Genomic DNA, 13,880 nt, shown 5'->3' with positions numbered 1-13,880 from the left:
AAACAAAAATGAAACATATAAGTTTATGGTTTATACTCTATATTGAGTATAAGCTTGTGAATAATTTAATTCTGATTGAGATTAATTAAAACAAAAAAATAACAAAAATATAATCATCAGTTCCTGTTAAAAATTAAAGTAGAATAAATAAAATAAATAAAAAATAATAATACATCACAGCCATTTGTCATACATACTCGTATCGATAGATCGAAATGGACATCGACAATACTTTTTCCGTTGTGTGTCTTTCTTCGGTATTTCCGCCGTGGATAAGGATCGCGACATCAGTCATCCCTCTTACAAGTAATTTCAATCCTTCTCATTTGTCGTTTTTCCCCGGAAAAATATTCGAATCCGATCATGGAACGACTCGTGATACCGGTAGAAAAATAACCGACCGGCGATCCACGCTTCGATTCTACGTAAACTATGACGAATGTTGCTTGTTATATCGAAATCTATTGCTCGTTACCGTTTCTTCTCCGATACGCGGCATTGTTCGACGGAACAGAAACGATCGTTTGTCAAATAACGAGGTCACCGCAATTTCGTTCTCATGAAATATCGCGAATTCAAGATCGATCGATGAATTTGTCGTTAGTTTCACTTCTTCATGTTTCTTTTTTTATTGTTCCATTATTATAATTGCGATTTTTAAATCAATATTTCTTTTCTTACTCAAAAATTTGAATATTCGTTGAATAAGAAGAATAATATCGTGCACGGATCTTTCTCGAAAACTTTCAACGACAAAATTATAAAACTATCGTAATAAAAAATACGCATTAAACCTCGATCCATTAGACTATCATCCCAATATCTATTTACCTTAATGATCCCGCGTTCGAATTCTCCTTCAGTTTTAAGCGGAAAATTCCCCCCCGATCTCATAAAAATAAAGCAAAAAACATTATCGCGCCATTCACCTCGCCCAGTCGTTAGAGTCCAAGAAGGAAACGGGTCCATTCGGAATCAACGGATCGAGATCATTAAAACGGACCCTCCAAGTGTCAGAAACCTCGCCCCGCGGTGCACACGCTCGCCAACTGTCGTCTCGGCATTAAATAATCGCGATGAAATTTCATATTTACGGGAACCCGCTAATTACGAATCCGCGCCGCGTAAAAACGATCCCGCTCATTACACTCGAAACAATTAATTACGACGGCGGCTCAAAAAGGAATGGGTGTGGAGAATGGAAATTTGTACGTCTGCCCGTTTCCTCACTCGGCCATATCATGCGCCTCTGCTTTTTCCCTCCCTCTCCCTTCGATTTTATACCTTCTCCTTTTTTTTCTTCTCGTTCTTTTATTTCACCCCTCCTGCTCTTCGTCCCCGGTATTTTGTCGGCCCCCGAACGCCAGTGGAAACGAGCGCAGAACAATATTTCTCGGTGGTGGCGCGTCGGCTGCCGATAAATACGGACTTCGCGCGTACAGCGAGGAGCACCCTACCGGTTTTGCGGTATCTCGAACGGCTTAATGGCACTGTTAACTACCGTATTATTTAACGGGGATTTATGCATTGCAGTCGGGCCGATTAAAACGGCGGCCGGGCCGGGGGCGAGGGGCGGCCTAGCCGGGACGATATAGGAAGATGCGTATACCGCGGGGGATGAAGCTCTATCCTTAATTCCTCGTGAAAGCTCAAGTTGATCGGTCTGGCTGCTTGCTACGGCCGATATGGAAGAAGTGTATGCGGGATGCAACCGGAAAAGGATGGTTTTTCCTGGAAAATAAATTGAAAGTTAGTTAAAACTATTTTGGAGACAGAAGCAAGTTTCCCAATTCTTGTTGTTTTTTTTTAATAATATCGAGAAGAATTATGCTCCATAATCTAACGTTGCAATTTATAAAATTTATCGATTCTTTATAATAAAACATTTATTATTGGAAACATTTACATTAATCGATATTACTTATATCACTTAATTCCTCGTGAAAGCTCGGTCTGGCTGCTTGCTATGGCCGATATGGAAGAAGTGCATGCGAATCACGGGATGCAACCGGAAAAGGTGGTTGGTTTTTCCTGGAAAATAAATTGAAAGTTAGTTAAAACTATTTTGGAGACAGAAGCAAGTTTCCCAATTCTTGTTGTTTTTTTTTAATAATATCGAGAAGAATTATGCTCCATAATCTAACGTTGCAATTTATAAAATTTATCGATTCTTTATAATAAAACATTTATTATTAGAAACATTTACAATCGATATTATCACCTATAATTATTATTACCTATAAACTTTTCAAGTAACGTTGAAGTGTGTCACAGAAGAATTGCAAAATAAAATATCTTTGTGATGAAGTAACGTTGAATGAAGATAATTCCAATTTCCAATCAACAAAGTTCTTTATCCCCTTGACTCAAGAATCGCGGATAACGTTCTCGATAAAAATCCTCTTTAAATCTTCCGCCACTCCTTCCACAATTCCTTCGTATCTCCCCATTAGAATTCTCGCGACGCGTCAAATAGCAAATGGAAGGCTGTCAGTCGAAAGCAAGCTAAATTTTCACCGAATACTATAGAGAGAGAGATCGTGCGAGAATCGACGTCTCGCGAAACGGAAACAATTCCTAGGTCGCGAGACAACACCTTCCCCGCGAGGAAGACTGCGAGTGGAAGGAGGGACAGGGCGAAGACTGGGTGCATCGTCTACGTCACGATCGCTGCCAATGGGATCTAGGATCCAACGATGCTATTGAGGATTTGCATCTCTCGCGGGGAGGGAGGAAGCGTTGGTGAGCCGGTGCGACGAGAGAACGATGGGAAATCCGGTTGGGGAGCATATAGGTATGCTCTCGCGTTGGTGGCCGGGTGCGACGAGGACCGTGACAGTATATAGGTGGGACGGTAGCGGCGGGCAGGACAAGGACAGGCGCGGCGCGCGTAGAAAGAAGAGGAGAGGCAACGAGAGAAACGGAGCATGGTCGATGTGTCTAGCCTAGCCCGGTTGGCTGGCTGGCTGGCTGGTTGGCTGGCTGGTTCGGGTGGCTGGATGAACCAGGGACCGTCTAGGTTGCGTCTGCCCCGCACAAACTCGGTATTATCTATACGTCTAGACACCCCTGCGCCACCGAGAGAAGACCATAGCGGTTTGGCGCTCCGCTTGTAATTTACAGCGCGTCCCGCCGTGTCTCTACATCTACGATCCCGCAAATTTCTCTTCCCGGTCGTGTCTCTTCCTCCTCCTCCTCCTCCTCTTCGCCTCTTCCTTCCTTCTCCACCTTCCTTCACCTGACTCTTTTCATACCTCTCCCCCCTTGACCCTTGTCCAATATCAACGTGCATCCAGATATATGCGTCTCTCGCGGTAAACGTCGATAATTATTCGCGATGCAAAACATCCAGATCTCGTATGAGATCTCGTGGCATGGATCGACCTTGCAACGACCTTGTTCGCTGTGGAAGAAGGTAAAGATTGGTAAGAATTGGGATCGATTGACAGTTGGAATGGAAAAACGGTATAAAAGCCGCAGAGAGAGAGAGAGAGAGAGAGAGAGTGGTGTGCGGTCGATGGACATCGTGGGGAATCACCGCGGGAATTCCTCTCTCGCCCCCGTCGATGAAGCTCGCGTGCGCGACGCCGCCACTTCAGATATCACTGGTGTACGAGCGATCGAGGGGATCACGGACCACGTGAAAAGGGAAGCAGCCGTCAATTGGTATACACGGTGTACACACGGGCCGCGCGTGAAGAGAGTGCGAATATTGGTATCGCGATAACGAACGGGGAACCCCTCGCGTGTCCGAAAGTACGAGCCACCCCAGCCGTCCACGTTATCCTCCAACACGCGTGCGTTATATCGGCGATCTCTCGGTGATTAATGCCAGCTGTTAGTACCAGGAGGCTCCAGTCAATTGAATCTCATCGTTCGACCGCGTATAAGCCTCGCTTCTAGTTGCCTTTATCCGCTCGCTGAAACATCACCGGCAACGTTAGATATGTCTTAAAGGCGTTCATTTTTATTGTTGTTTTCAATCTTGATTTAGTGTCATTTATAAGATAAGAATATTTAATGAATTTTTTGAATGTATCTCTCTTTTCCATTATTCTTACGTATTTAAAAAAAAAGTAATTTTATTATGCTATACTAATGATATAAATAAAAATGTAATTTTTGTTCGTAGAAAGAAATTGGTAAATGAATTCCAATTTCGTTCTATAATTTGTTTTCTTCGAAACAATGTGATTTCTGTGTTAAGATTTCTTTTTTTTTCAAAGTTGTGACACGTTTCGTTTAAAAATGATTGACTACGATACATTGACTCGATACATTTCGATTGATGTAATCTTTTACCAAGATATTTTCGTATTATTTAAGCCATCAATTTTCTCCAACAACATTCTCGAGTAAAAAAGAATTTACATGTACTCGAATTCCAACGTTGACAACGTAAATAATAGATCCCATGGAATTTACCATGTTAAGGAAGAAGAAAGGAGAAGCTTCCATAGGTTGTCCATTTTCAAAACTCTAGGTTGAACGAAAAGAATAAAATTTCCCTGGTGGACGTTGGACACGATAAAATCCTGGCAGGTGCGTAGCACGTTAAACTTTCGAGTTTCGAGGACGCAATTTTCCCAAGGGAATCAGTCCTCGCTAATGCAAGAGTGGTTATAGAAGGAGAAAGAGGAAAGAGGGAGATGGAAACAGGGGTATAAAGGGGGACGGTGTAAAGGGAAAGAGAGGGAACTCTGTGCGGGCGGTAACTGGCGACGAGGAGTTTGAGGGTTGAACGAGCTGACGCTTTAAGCGATGTAAGTTACAGAAACTACGCTTCCGACCAGTCTCGGGCGCAGATTAGTCGTAATCTCGGCGCATTGCACTCTGCAGCCGTTTCCAACCACCCTTTCACCCCCCGTTAGCTCGAGACCTCACAACTACAAAGCTTTCCAAACCGTTACCTCCTCGCCGAACCAAGACGAACGTGTTAGACGCATCTAAATTCACGTATACCAAACGCTGCATCGTTTCCATCCTTGCGACACACATACGCGCGCACGCGCACGCACACATGTGCACACAGACGTTGTGTATATACTTGTCGCCGTATCGCCGCTTTGATTATTTCCTGGAGGCTTAAACCAGCTACGTCTACGTCTTCGTATGGGTCCAGGTTACAACTTAGACGGCCAAGATTAAACACTTCTTGGTTTATGACCTCATAGCCGATCCTTAGACTCGGTTTACTGTGGCTCAACGAGATTTTCCGCGATAGCTACCGCTTCCTTTTATATGCCTGTTACTGAAAATCGATAGTCCTAGGTGATCGTGGCTTGATAACTCGGTAATATCGTCTCGGTGATGTAATAGTGTAAGTTGAATCACCGATTGTTCTTTCCGAGGTGATCAGTTTTTACATAAAATGTGTCCATCTTGGCCAAGATAGGATAAGAAACTATGGTAACTAGTATAATATTGAACAAACTAAAGGTTTGGATTCTATCTGCAAATGGTTTCAACAGTTTGTTTCTTTCTTTCGTTAAAATAGTTTTCTTATATTTCCACAAGTAGTATAAAAAAATGAAAGGCGATTTACAAGATAAAAAAGAAATTACAAAGACCGAGAAAACTATTAACATTAAAAATCCAGTGATTTTCGATAGTATTTGGTAGTAATACTTTCTTGTGAAAAGAACAATTAATTTGTTTGTTTAGTTTGTTTAATATTTGATCAATATTCAACAATATATATAAATTTCAGCAAGGAAATTATATTGCGAGAAAAATTGTTTCGACGCAATTGGTCCAGAAAGTACGAACATTTGATGGGTGGATTTTTTAAGAAAGTACCAGTATCGTATAGAAACGTGCGATGCAGTATCCGTCATGTGCACCATACGAATTTTAATGTGTTCCGATGTCATTGACCGTAGGTGTTGGTCGAAGAATGCAGAAAGAAGGGATTTCCGGCGGACACTTTCGAACACAAACCGCCGGAAGATGCGATTAAGCGTTCACCGATTCTTCTGAAACCATCGCCATCCATTCCCAGAACGACATCCGGTATGATAGGCTTACGATCATCTCATCCGGAATACAATCTTGAGTTTACAGGTCGTTGGTATATTTCGCCAAAACATACGATTGAACCATCCATGAAACCTGGCGAATTTCGCATAGTACAACAAAAATTCATTTTTCTCGGTTAAATGAACAAACATTTGAGTATAATGTGGAATATATATTTTGTACACAAAAAACATTGTATACCGTAAGAAATGTATCGAAAAATAAATTGTCCTGATCTTGTGTAGCACAAGTATTACGACATAAAAATACACATAATTCTTAATTTCCAAGATAGCATATCTTTATAAAAACACGCTAAATGACTTTGTACAGAATATTAAATCCTAAAAAAATAGGATTTAATTTATTTTATTTTCACTATATTTATTTACATTCCGAACCATTTCTGTTTAAGAGTCGGTGGCAATTTTTCCGTCAAAGACATGGGATTCACTTCAACTGCCACTAATTCTTCGTCATTCAACCAGTCCAAATATATAAGATGCTACAAAAAATAAAACAATAATTATTTCCAAATTAGAATTACATAATTAATATAACTAAAATTACCTTGTATTTTTTGAGAACTTGAAAAACTTGTTGAGATTGCCAACTTATAAAGGAATTGCTATCTTCATTGAGGTCACCGTTTTCACGTTTTAGAATTTTTGTTTCTCTTTCCGAAAATTCGTTTAGTTTGTCAATTATATAAACGGTTGAGTCATCATGCATTATTATAATATTTTCGTTGCGTGGATCAAAAATTATATTCGTTATGGGGAATGGTCGAGCTAACCATTGTTTAGGAAGTCGACTTTGTAAATTATTTGAAAATTTGGTATATTGTTTTTGCAAAATATTATACTCAACGATCTAAAATTAAACATAAAAAAATAATTCTTTATATAATATGCGGTTTTATATTATAGTTTTTAATTTAATTTTTTTTTTTAATTTTAATATTAAAACAGAATTATAATTTACTGTTTTATGAAAAACAGGAATTGCAAGTCAAAGAAAGATGTTTTTTATATTTAATCTAATTAATATATAATTAGTATATATCATTTTATAATACTATATTGTATAAACAAAATCTTAATATTTCAAAGAAAATAAAGAAAATATTAATAAAAATTAATTTATATTAAGAAAATAAATATAAATTATTTTAAATATAATTATATATAAAAAATTATTTTAATAAATATAATTATTATAATATATAATATATTAATATTTTCTTAACATTAGAAAAAATTCTTCTTATATAATATATAAAATTAATTTTCTTTTTGCTTACCTTATGATCAGAATAGACAATAACTAAATTTAATGTATCTTTCTGAATAGCCATAGCAGTTGATGGGCAACTATATTTTGGCAATAACCATGCTTCAGATGTATCATTACTTACAGTTTCACTAATATTATACACAGCAATTCTACCATGATAATCGGCACAAACAAGATATTTACTATCGGGAGAAAAACACATAAGTCCAACATTTATAATGGATTCCTTGTTTGTATAAAAAGAACCAAGATGCCTTAAATGTTTTTTTTCTACTTTATATAATGTCACAATATTTTTTTTCCCATCATTATTTACTGTTACAAATAATTTTCCATTTGGACTAAATAACATCTTTTGTATTCTATTTGCAGAAATATCTGTATCATTTCTTAATAATTGTGCATCTCCCTCTATTACGTCAAAGTTAAAAACTCTAACATGACTGTCAGTTGAATAAACGATTGTTTTAGAATCCTTATTAATAGCACAAGAAATAATGTTTTCGTCTTTTTTTGTTTTTAATTGTAGTAATTTTATAGGTTCTTCTTCTAATTGATATAACATACCAGGACGTATTGATTCTGAAGATACTTTAGTAGATGAACCAAGTCTCCATAATTCAAGAAAATTTGGATACCTTAATAAAATGCATCTAGATTTTTTACAAACAGTAGCACATGGAATCTGAAGTAACGGTGGATATTTAACTAAAACTTTCGGTGGATAACTAGATTGAGCTAAATATCCATCTACACCAGCTGAATATAATTTTCCATCTGCTTCTACTAAAGCTCTTACATCATGAGCATGTAATCTTCTCTCAATTCCTTTTACCCATTGTGGTCTACCACTAGATTTCATAGTTATTTTACAGAAACTTCGTACTACAGGATCAACACCAGCACAATATACAATATTCATATCATGAGACAAAGTGACAGCTAATATATCGGCTGTATGACTCTCATGAGATTCAATTAAAGTACCCATGTGTGGATCCCAAAATGATAAACAGCCACGCGAATCTCCAGAAATTATAATGTTATCATCTGTAACTTCTAAACACCAAATAATAGTTTCTTTTTTTGCTTCTTTTCTGGAAGTTGTCATCTTATGAATTGCATGACCAGATATAGCATTCCAAACTCTAATTGTATCAGTTGATCCTGTGTATATCATTTCTCCAGTATTATCCCATTTAATACAAAGAATTCTTCCTTTCTGTTTATCAAATATTCTCTCATATATTAATGCATCACAAGTAACAGTAAATGTATTAATATATCCATCTTCTGTACCAACAGCTAAACATGTATTTTTATGATTAACATCCATACACCAAGCTGCACCTCCAGTTACTGCAACTTCACTTTTAATAGATAATGTTGTTAAATTATATTCTGCTACCATGCCATGAAGACCAGTTGAAAACAACCGTGGACCTATCCAAAGAATGCTTTCTACAGAGTTTTCTGTATGACCAGGTATTGTACATTCCACAAAAGGTGCGTTTCCAACATTCCAAACTTCAATCGAATTATCACTTCTATAAAAATTTAATATAAATATTATTATAATTATCTGTGGAATTTAAATAAAAATATATTTTTAAAAACTAACCTTGCAAGTGTTAACCTTTTTGTTTTAGATTCATACGACAAACAAGTAGCAGATCGGGGTTCAAGATTATAAAACCTAATATTATGTATTTTACAACTTGACATGATCTTTTGTTATTTTATAATCATTTACATTAATATTATTAAATTAATTATACAAATTAGACTAAACACTAGAAAACATAACCACAATAGTCACACACGTGGATTTTGGAAAAGTGTGTTTTTACGTTATTATGTTGGTACTTATAATTTTTTTCCAATATTTGTAATACATACTATTTTCATTAATTTTTAATGCAATTAAAATTTTTAATAAAAATATAAATATATCTATATATATGATATGAAATCTTATAATTGAATATTATTATTTTATAAAAATTATATTTTAAAACTTTATTGCTTTTTTCCTTTATTATAAAAATAGATTATATTAATTTTATATAATAAATAATATTAAAATTATTTATTAGTTTATAGAAAATAAATTTAAAATAATTATGCAATGAAAAATTAAATATTTTTAAATTAAAATCTAAAGATTAATGATATCTTAAGATAATCATTAATCTTTAGATATCTAAATAATTAGATAATATTATTGAAGAGATTACAGATCATTTTTCAGAATCAAAAAATACAATTTTCTAAGAAATTGATTAGATATATGTGCGTGTGTGTGTGTGTATATATATACATATATATAAATACATATTATATATATATATATATATATATACACATAAATATACATTACAAAGATGCATATCTTATTTAACGATAAACAGCATAGTGAAAAACGTATTACGCAAGCGCAAATTGTATTAAATCGTCGCTTTCCAATAGCCAACCTACTTCATATCAGTTGCTCGTACGAGATGCAGTCAAAAGTTGATAAGTGGGGAGTGTGACATTTTTGTAACATTGTAGATATAACTGCATGTATAACTCGTATTGCATAAGTTAACAAAATTGACAACATAATCTAGTTAAATTATTCATCATATTAAACAGTTGCTCCGTTTAAGGATCTTAAACGTTTTCTAAAAGAGGTAAATAAATTTATCTCATATTCGGCGCACGAATGTGATTATCGATTGAAATAATTTCCAGAAAGTGCGCATGAGTCATCAGATTGACGTGTACAAGCAGTAGTTTGTTTCTCAAATTAATATTATGTATATAATAAAAAACTTCCATGATATTGTTGCAAAAATGTTTTTCATAATTAAAAAATATGTTAAACTTCAACGTTTTTTACATTAATTGTTTACATAAAAAAAAACGTTGAAGTATGTCTTATTGCTACTGTGTTTCATAATGTTGTGTTTATGTGCTTTGCTGACAAAACAAAATCATTTTATACATCTCAATTTATATTAAAATATAAAAAACAATAATTATTCATTTCTAAGCAAGATTCATGAAATTCCTTGATTTCTGTAATGTTTAATTTTCACTTTTTTTTTTAATCGTAATATTTATCAAAAAGCATGCTATATATATTTATATTTTTAATGAAAAATATATTTTTTAATAGCAATATTAAATTAGAATATTGTAAAATTGTATGTAGACGTAAATATAATAATAATTATTAATTGGTGTTTCTAATGTTATTTTCAGCTGACCTTAATACTTTAAAAAAGTTAATAAAGGTTAATTGTGCTCATATTTATAGTAATTTAAATGCATGATATGGATATTAATCATCATATATAAATGTTTTATTAGAATTGTTGAAAAATATAATAAAATAAAATAATAGTTATAATAAGTTCAAAAAATATATTATTTATAAATATGAGCAATTTATATTTTGTAATATTTGAATTCATTTCAGGATATTTGAAATTATCTATATTTGACATATTGTCTATAATTCATTAATCTGAGACAAAAATAGTTTCAAATTTAAAAAAATTTTATAATAATTTTTATAATTTTTAACAATAATATAAAGTTTGTAATTATTATATTTTAAAATTATTTATATTATTTATAAACTGTAATTATTTTTTTGTATTACAATTTTTATTTATTTACATTATATATATATATATATTTTTGTACATATACATAATATAATAATTTTAAAACTATTATTTTTACTTTTTGTTTATTAATTTAATTTTTTATTACTATTTATCTTTATGAATGAGCATGTTTATTTGAAAGTATTCATCTAATATTAATGTTTTTGTTTTAAATAATAATAAAATTCTTTTTTAATAGAACTTTGAAAATAACTTGAATATATTGAAATGTTATAAATGTTTTTAGCAACTTATATATCACTTCATTTTAAGGTTGTTGGTACATTCGTGCGCTGATGTTCCATTGATGTTCTATTGCAACAATATCTTATGATAATAATAGATTCTTTTTCAGTTAAAACAAAAACCAAAAGATGGCAACTTGGCAGAATACACCTGGTGCAGATTTTTATGCAGGGCAACAAGGTTCTGATCTTTTTTCTAAGTTATACACATTCTTTATTATAATATATTATATTTCTAACATGCAATATAATATTTAGCAACTGCAAACATACCATGTTGCTTGTTTGAAGTGGCAATCATCATTCAAAAATTATCTATTAAATTATCTACTTGATACTTTTATTATCTATGATCTTTTAAAAAAAAATTATAAATTAAGGTGACATTAATATATATAAAGAAAAATATGCACCAATATTTAGAGCCTGTTAATAAAGCACAAACTTTTGTGAAAAATGATGCTTAACTTAGATGAAGATTCTATTACACTTAATATTCTACGTTTTTAAAATTTGATTACAGGTTATCCTCAACAAAATCCTGCATATCCACACCAAGAAGGATTTAATCCTGGATATCCACCTCCTTACGGAGCAAATCCACCACCACCACCAGGTCAATTTAATATCTTTATTTTTTTTTTTTTTTAATATTTTAATTTGTTTATAATGATATTATATGATATTTTTTTTTTTATTTTCAGGTCCTGGTTTTATCCCTCCAGGTGCACCTCCTTACGGACAAGTTCCACCACCTGGCTTAATATTTGGTACAACACCACAAGCAGGCATGTATGGATCAAATTATGCAGAGGATCCTATGCAATCTGATGATATCAAAGGATTTGAATTCAATGAAAAATCCATTAGAAATGGATTCATCAGGTATTATTATTAAAAATATATATTCTATATATTTATATATATTCTATATATTTTCATTTTAATTTTTATCTCTTTTTAGGAAAGTATATAGTATATTGATGTGTCAACTTTTGATCACAGTAGGAATGATTGCACTGTTCCTTTATCATGCTCCAACTAATAAATTTGTAATGACGCATCCAGAGCTATTTTGGATTTGTTTTGTTTCAACTATTGTTTTGATTATATGTATGGCTTGTTGTTCCAGTGTGAGACGAAAAGCTCCTATGAATTTCGTATTTTTGTTTTTATTTACAATAGCAGAAGGTTTTTTATTAGCTACTGCTGCTTCTACATTCAAATCTGAAGAGGTAATTATATATATATATATATATATATATATATATATATATATATGTATTATTATAACATAGATATATATGCATAATACATTAATGTTTTTTAATTTATATTTCTTATTAAATAAAAATGAAATATTTTTTTTATACTTACAGGTACTATTGGCTGCTGGAATTACTTCAGTTGTTTGTCTTGGATTAACATTATTCGCATTTCAAACAAAATTTGATTTCACTGGTCTTAATAGCATTCTCTTTGTTGCATTACTAATTTTTGTAGTGTTTGGAATATTTGCAATGATATGGCATGGAAAAATTATGACACTTGTATATGCATCGATTGGAGCTTTACTTTTCTCTATTTATTTGATTTATGATACACAAGTAATGATCGGTGGTAAACATAAGTATTCCATTTCTCCAGAAGAATATATCTTTGCAGCACTAAACCTTTATATAGATATTATCAATATTTTTCTTTATATTTTAACAATTATTGGTTCTTCGCGAAATTAAATATTATAAAATATATTTTTTTTGTTGCCGAATTAATGTTTAATGCAAAATGCTTTCATTCATCATTGTTCTATTTTGACTCTCTTTTATTTGTATATAGAGAGTACATTACAAAAACAATGAAAGATAAAAAAGTAGCAGAGAGGCAATAATTTCTATGGAATAATAGCTTTTACACAATTTTCAAAGTATAAATAACACAGAGAAAAATTATATTATTTTAAAGTTGAATATCTAGTCTTATAAGACAAATAATTCCTATTAAAAAATCTATTAAAAAAAAATAAGCCAATTGTTATATAATTAAGAATATAAATAGGCTTATAAAAAACCTAAACACAATTTATATATTTACTCATGAATTTCAATTCATCTTTTTTATTAAAAGAAAGTATTATTTTCGTTTTCATTAAACTTACTTAAACAAATATATTTTATTTTGTAAAAAACGGTTTATTATTATTATTTAAGACTATGAATTCCGAATATCCAATAAATAATTGATTTAATTGTTGCAATATATAATATGAAATACATTTTGATGATATTAATGTGCGTTAGATATAGTTATAACACTTAAATATAATTCTAAATTATCCTAATAATGTATACATGTATTTATTCATTATATGTGTTAGAAAATAGATATTATATTATTTGAACATATTTGCATAATAAAATAAAAATTTCAAAGTATTAAATAGTATTACTATTTTTTTTTTTTATTATACAACTTCGTTTTACTTTTGATATTGCAATGATTTGGCTGTGATATGTAAACATATAAATATATAGTATTATAATATAATAATGTAAGTAATAATATTACATGTATATATAATTATTATCAATAATTATTTCTTTATGTAATGATATATAATGATAAAATCACTTTCCTTATTCACTATCTGTTATTATAATTT

The 13,880-nt window shown here is 31.9% G+C and overlaps 3 protein-coding genes and 1 long non-coding RNA gene across 10 annotated transcripts in view; 2 read left to right on the top strand and 2 right to left on the bottom strand.

Annotated features, from left to right (window-relative positions):
* LOC107965072 overlaps positions 1-6,313 on the top strand; it is a 37,569-nt gene extending 31,256 nt beyond the window's left edge. Inside the window, exons 1-4 of one of the 5 annotated variants that reach the window (XM_016914451.2) lie at positions 3,440-4,542; positions 4,627-5,618; positions 5,711-5,795; positions 5,883-6,313. In XM_016914451.2, coding sequence (XP_016769940.1) covers positions 5,530-5,618; positions 5,711-5,795; positions 5,883-6,158 — 450 coding nt within the window. In that variant the 5' untranslated portion in view covers positions 3,440-4,542; positions 4,627-5,529 and the 3' untranslated portion in view covers positions 6,159-6,313. Of the gene's footprint in view, positions 1-3,140; positions 3,416-3,439; positions 5,619-5,710; positions 5,796-5,882 lie in introns of those variants that run through there. The other 4 variants (XM_016914449.2, XM_016914452.2, XM_016914450.2 and 1 more) reach the window with 4 other exon arrangements.
* On the bottom strand, positions 122-3,028 carry LOC102654079. Its single transcript, XR_408567.3, has 3 exons — positions 2,238-3,028; positions 1,922-2,031; positions 122-1,731 (listed from the first exon to the last, which is right to left on the bottom strand). It is a non-coding gene; the product is annotated as an uncharacterized LOC102654079 (long non-coding RNA).
* LOC724542 (U3 small nucleolar RNA-associated protein 4 homolog) lies at positions 6,276-9,170 on the bottom strand. The gene is made up of 4 exons (XM_003249547.4): positions 8,936-9,170; positions 7,322-8,861; positions 6,589-6,891; positions 6,276-6,523 (listed from the first exon to the last, which is right to left on the bottom strand). The coding sequence occupies exons 1-4, from the start codon at positions 9,037-9,039 to the stop codon at positions 6,407-6,409; spliced, it is 2,064 nt and encodes a 687-aa protein (XP_003249595.1). The 5' UTR covers positions 9,040-9,170; the 3' UTR covers positions 6,276-6,406.
* A 593-nt stretch (positions 9,171-9,763) lies between these two features.
* On the top strand, positions 9,764-13,663 carry LOC408303 (protein lifeguard 1). Of its 3 annotated transcripts, none has more exons than XM_391854.7 (6): positions 9,764-9,989; positions 11,329-11,399; positions 11,742-11,834; positions 11,923-12,103; positions 12,183-12,453; positions 12,598-13,663. In XM_391854.7, exons 2-6 carry the CDS (start codon positions 11,348-11,350, stop codon positions 12,955-12,957), a joined length of 957 nt encoding a protein of 318 aa, XP_391854.1. In that variant the 5' UTR covers positions 9,764-9,989; positions 11,329-11,347; the 3' UTR covers positions 12,958-13,663. The 3 variants fall into 3 exon arrangements, with proteins under 3 accessions (XP_391854.1, XP_006560048.1, XP_006560047.1); XM_006559984.3 differs by having other exon boundaries at positions 9,768-9,989; positions 11,317-11,399; positions 12,598-13,056; XM_006559985.3 differs by lacking the exon at positions 11,329-11,399 and having other exon boundaries at positions 9,767-9,989; positions 12,598-13,056.
* Positions 13,664-13,880: the final 217 nt, after the last annotated feature.

Source organism: Apis mellifera, linkage group LG10 (genome assembly GCF_003254395.2).
Source record: "Apis mellifera strain DH4 linkage group LG10, Amel_HAv3.1, whole genome shotgun sequence".
NCBI classification, from domain to species: domain Eukaryota; kingdom Metazoa; phylum Arthropoda; class Insecta; order Hymenoptera; family Apidae; genus Apis; species Apis mellifera.
Note: the sequence above shows the minus strand (reverse complement) of the source record. Positions and strands in the feature narration are given on the sequence as shown.

What these genes read in the sequence shown, in the direction of transcription:
- LOC724542 (XM_003249547.4), bottom strand. Translation starts at nt 9,039, where the DNA reads ATGTCAAGTTGTAAAATACATAATATTAGGTTTTATAATCTTGAACCC. An exon ending in AAAAGGTTAACACTTGCAAG is followed by an intron (nt 8,862 to 8,935) that starts GTTAGTTTTTAA and finishes AAATTTTTATAG; the next exon opens with AAGTGATAATTCGATTGAAG. An exon ending in AAGTTCTCAAAAAATACAAG is followed by an intron (nt 6,524 to 6,588) that starts GTAATTTTAGTT and finishes TATTTTTTGTAG; the next exon opens with CATCTTATATATTTGGACTG.
- LOC408303 (XM_391854.7), top strand. Translation starts at nt 11,348, where the DNA reads ATGGCAACTTGGCAGAATACACCTGGTGCAGATTTTTATGCAGGGCAA. An exon ending in AAATCCACCACCACCACCAG is followed by an intron (nt 11,835 to 11,922) that starts GTCAATTTAATA and finishes TTTTATTTTCAG; the next exon opens with GTCCTGGTTTTATCCCTCCA. An exon ending in CTACATTCAAATCTGAAGAG is followed by an intron (nt 12,454 to 12,597) that starts GTAATTATATAT and finishes TTATACTTACAG; the next exon opens with GTACTATTGGCTGCTGGAAT.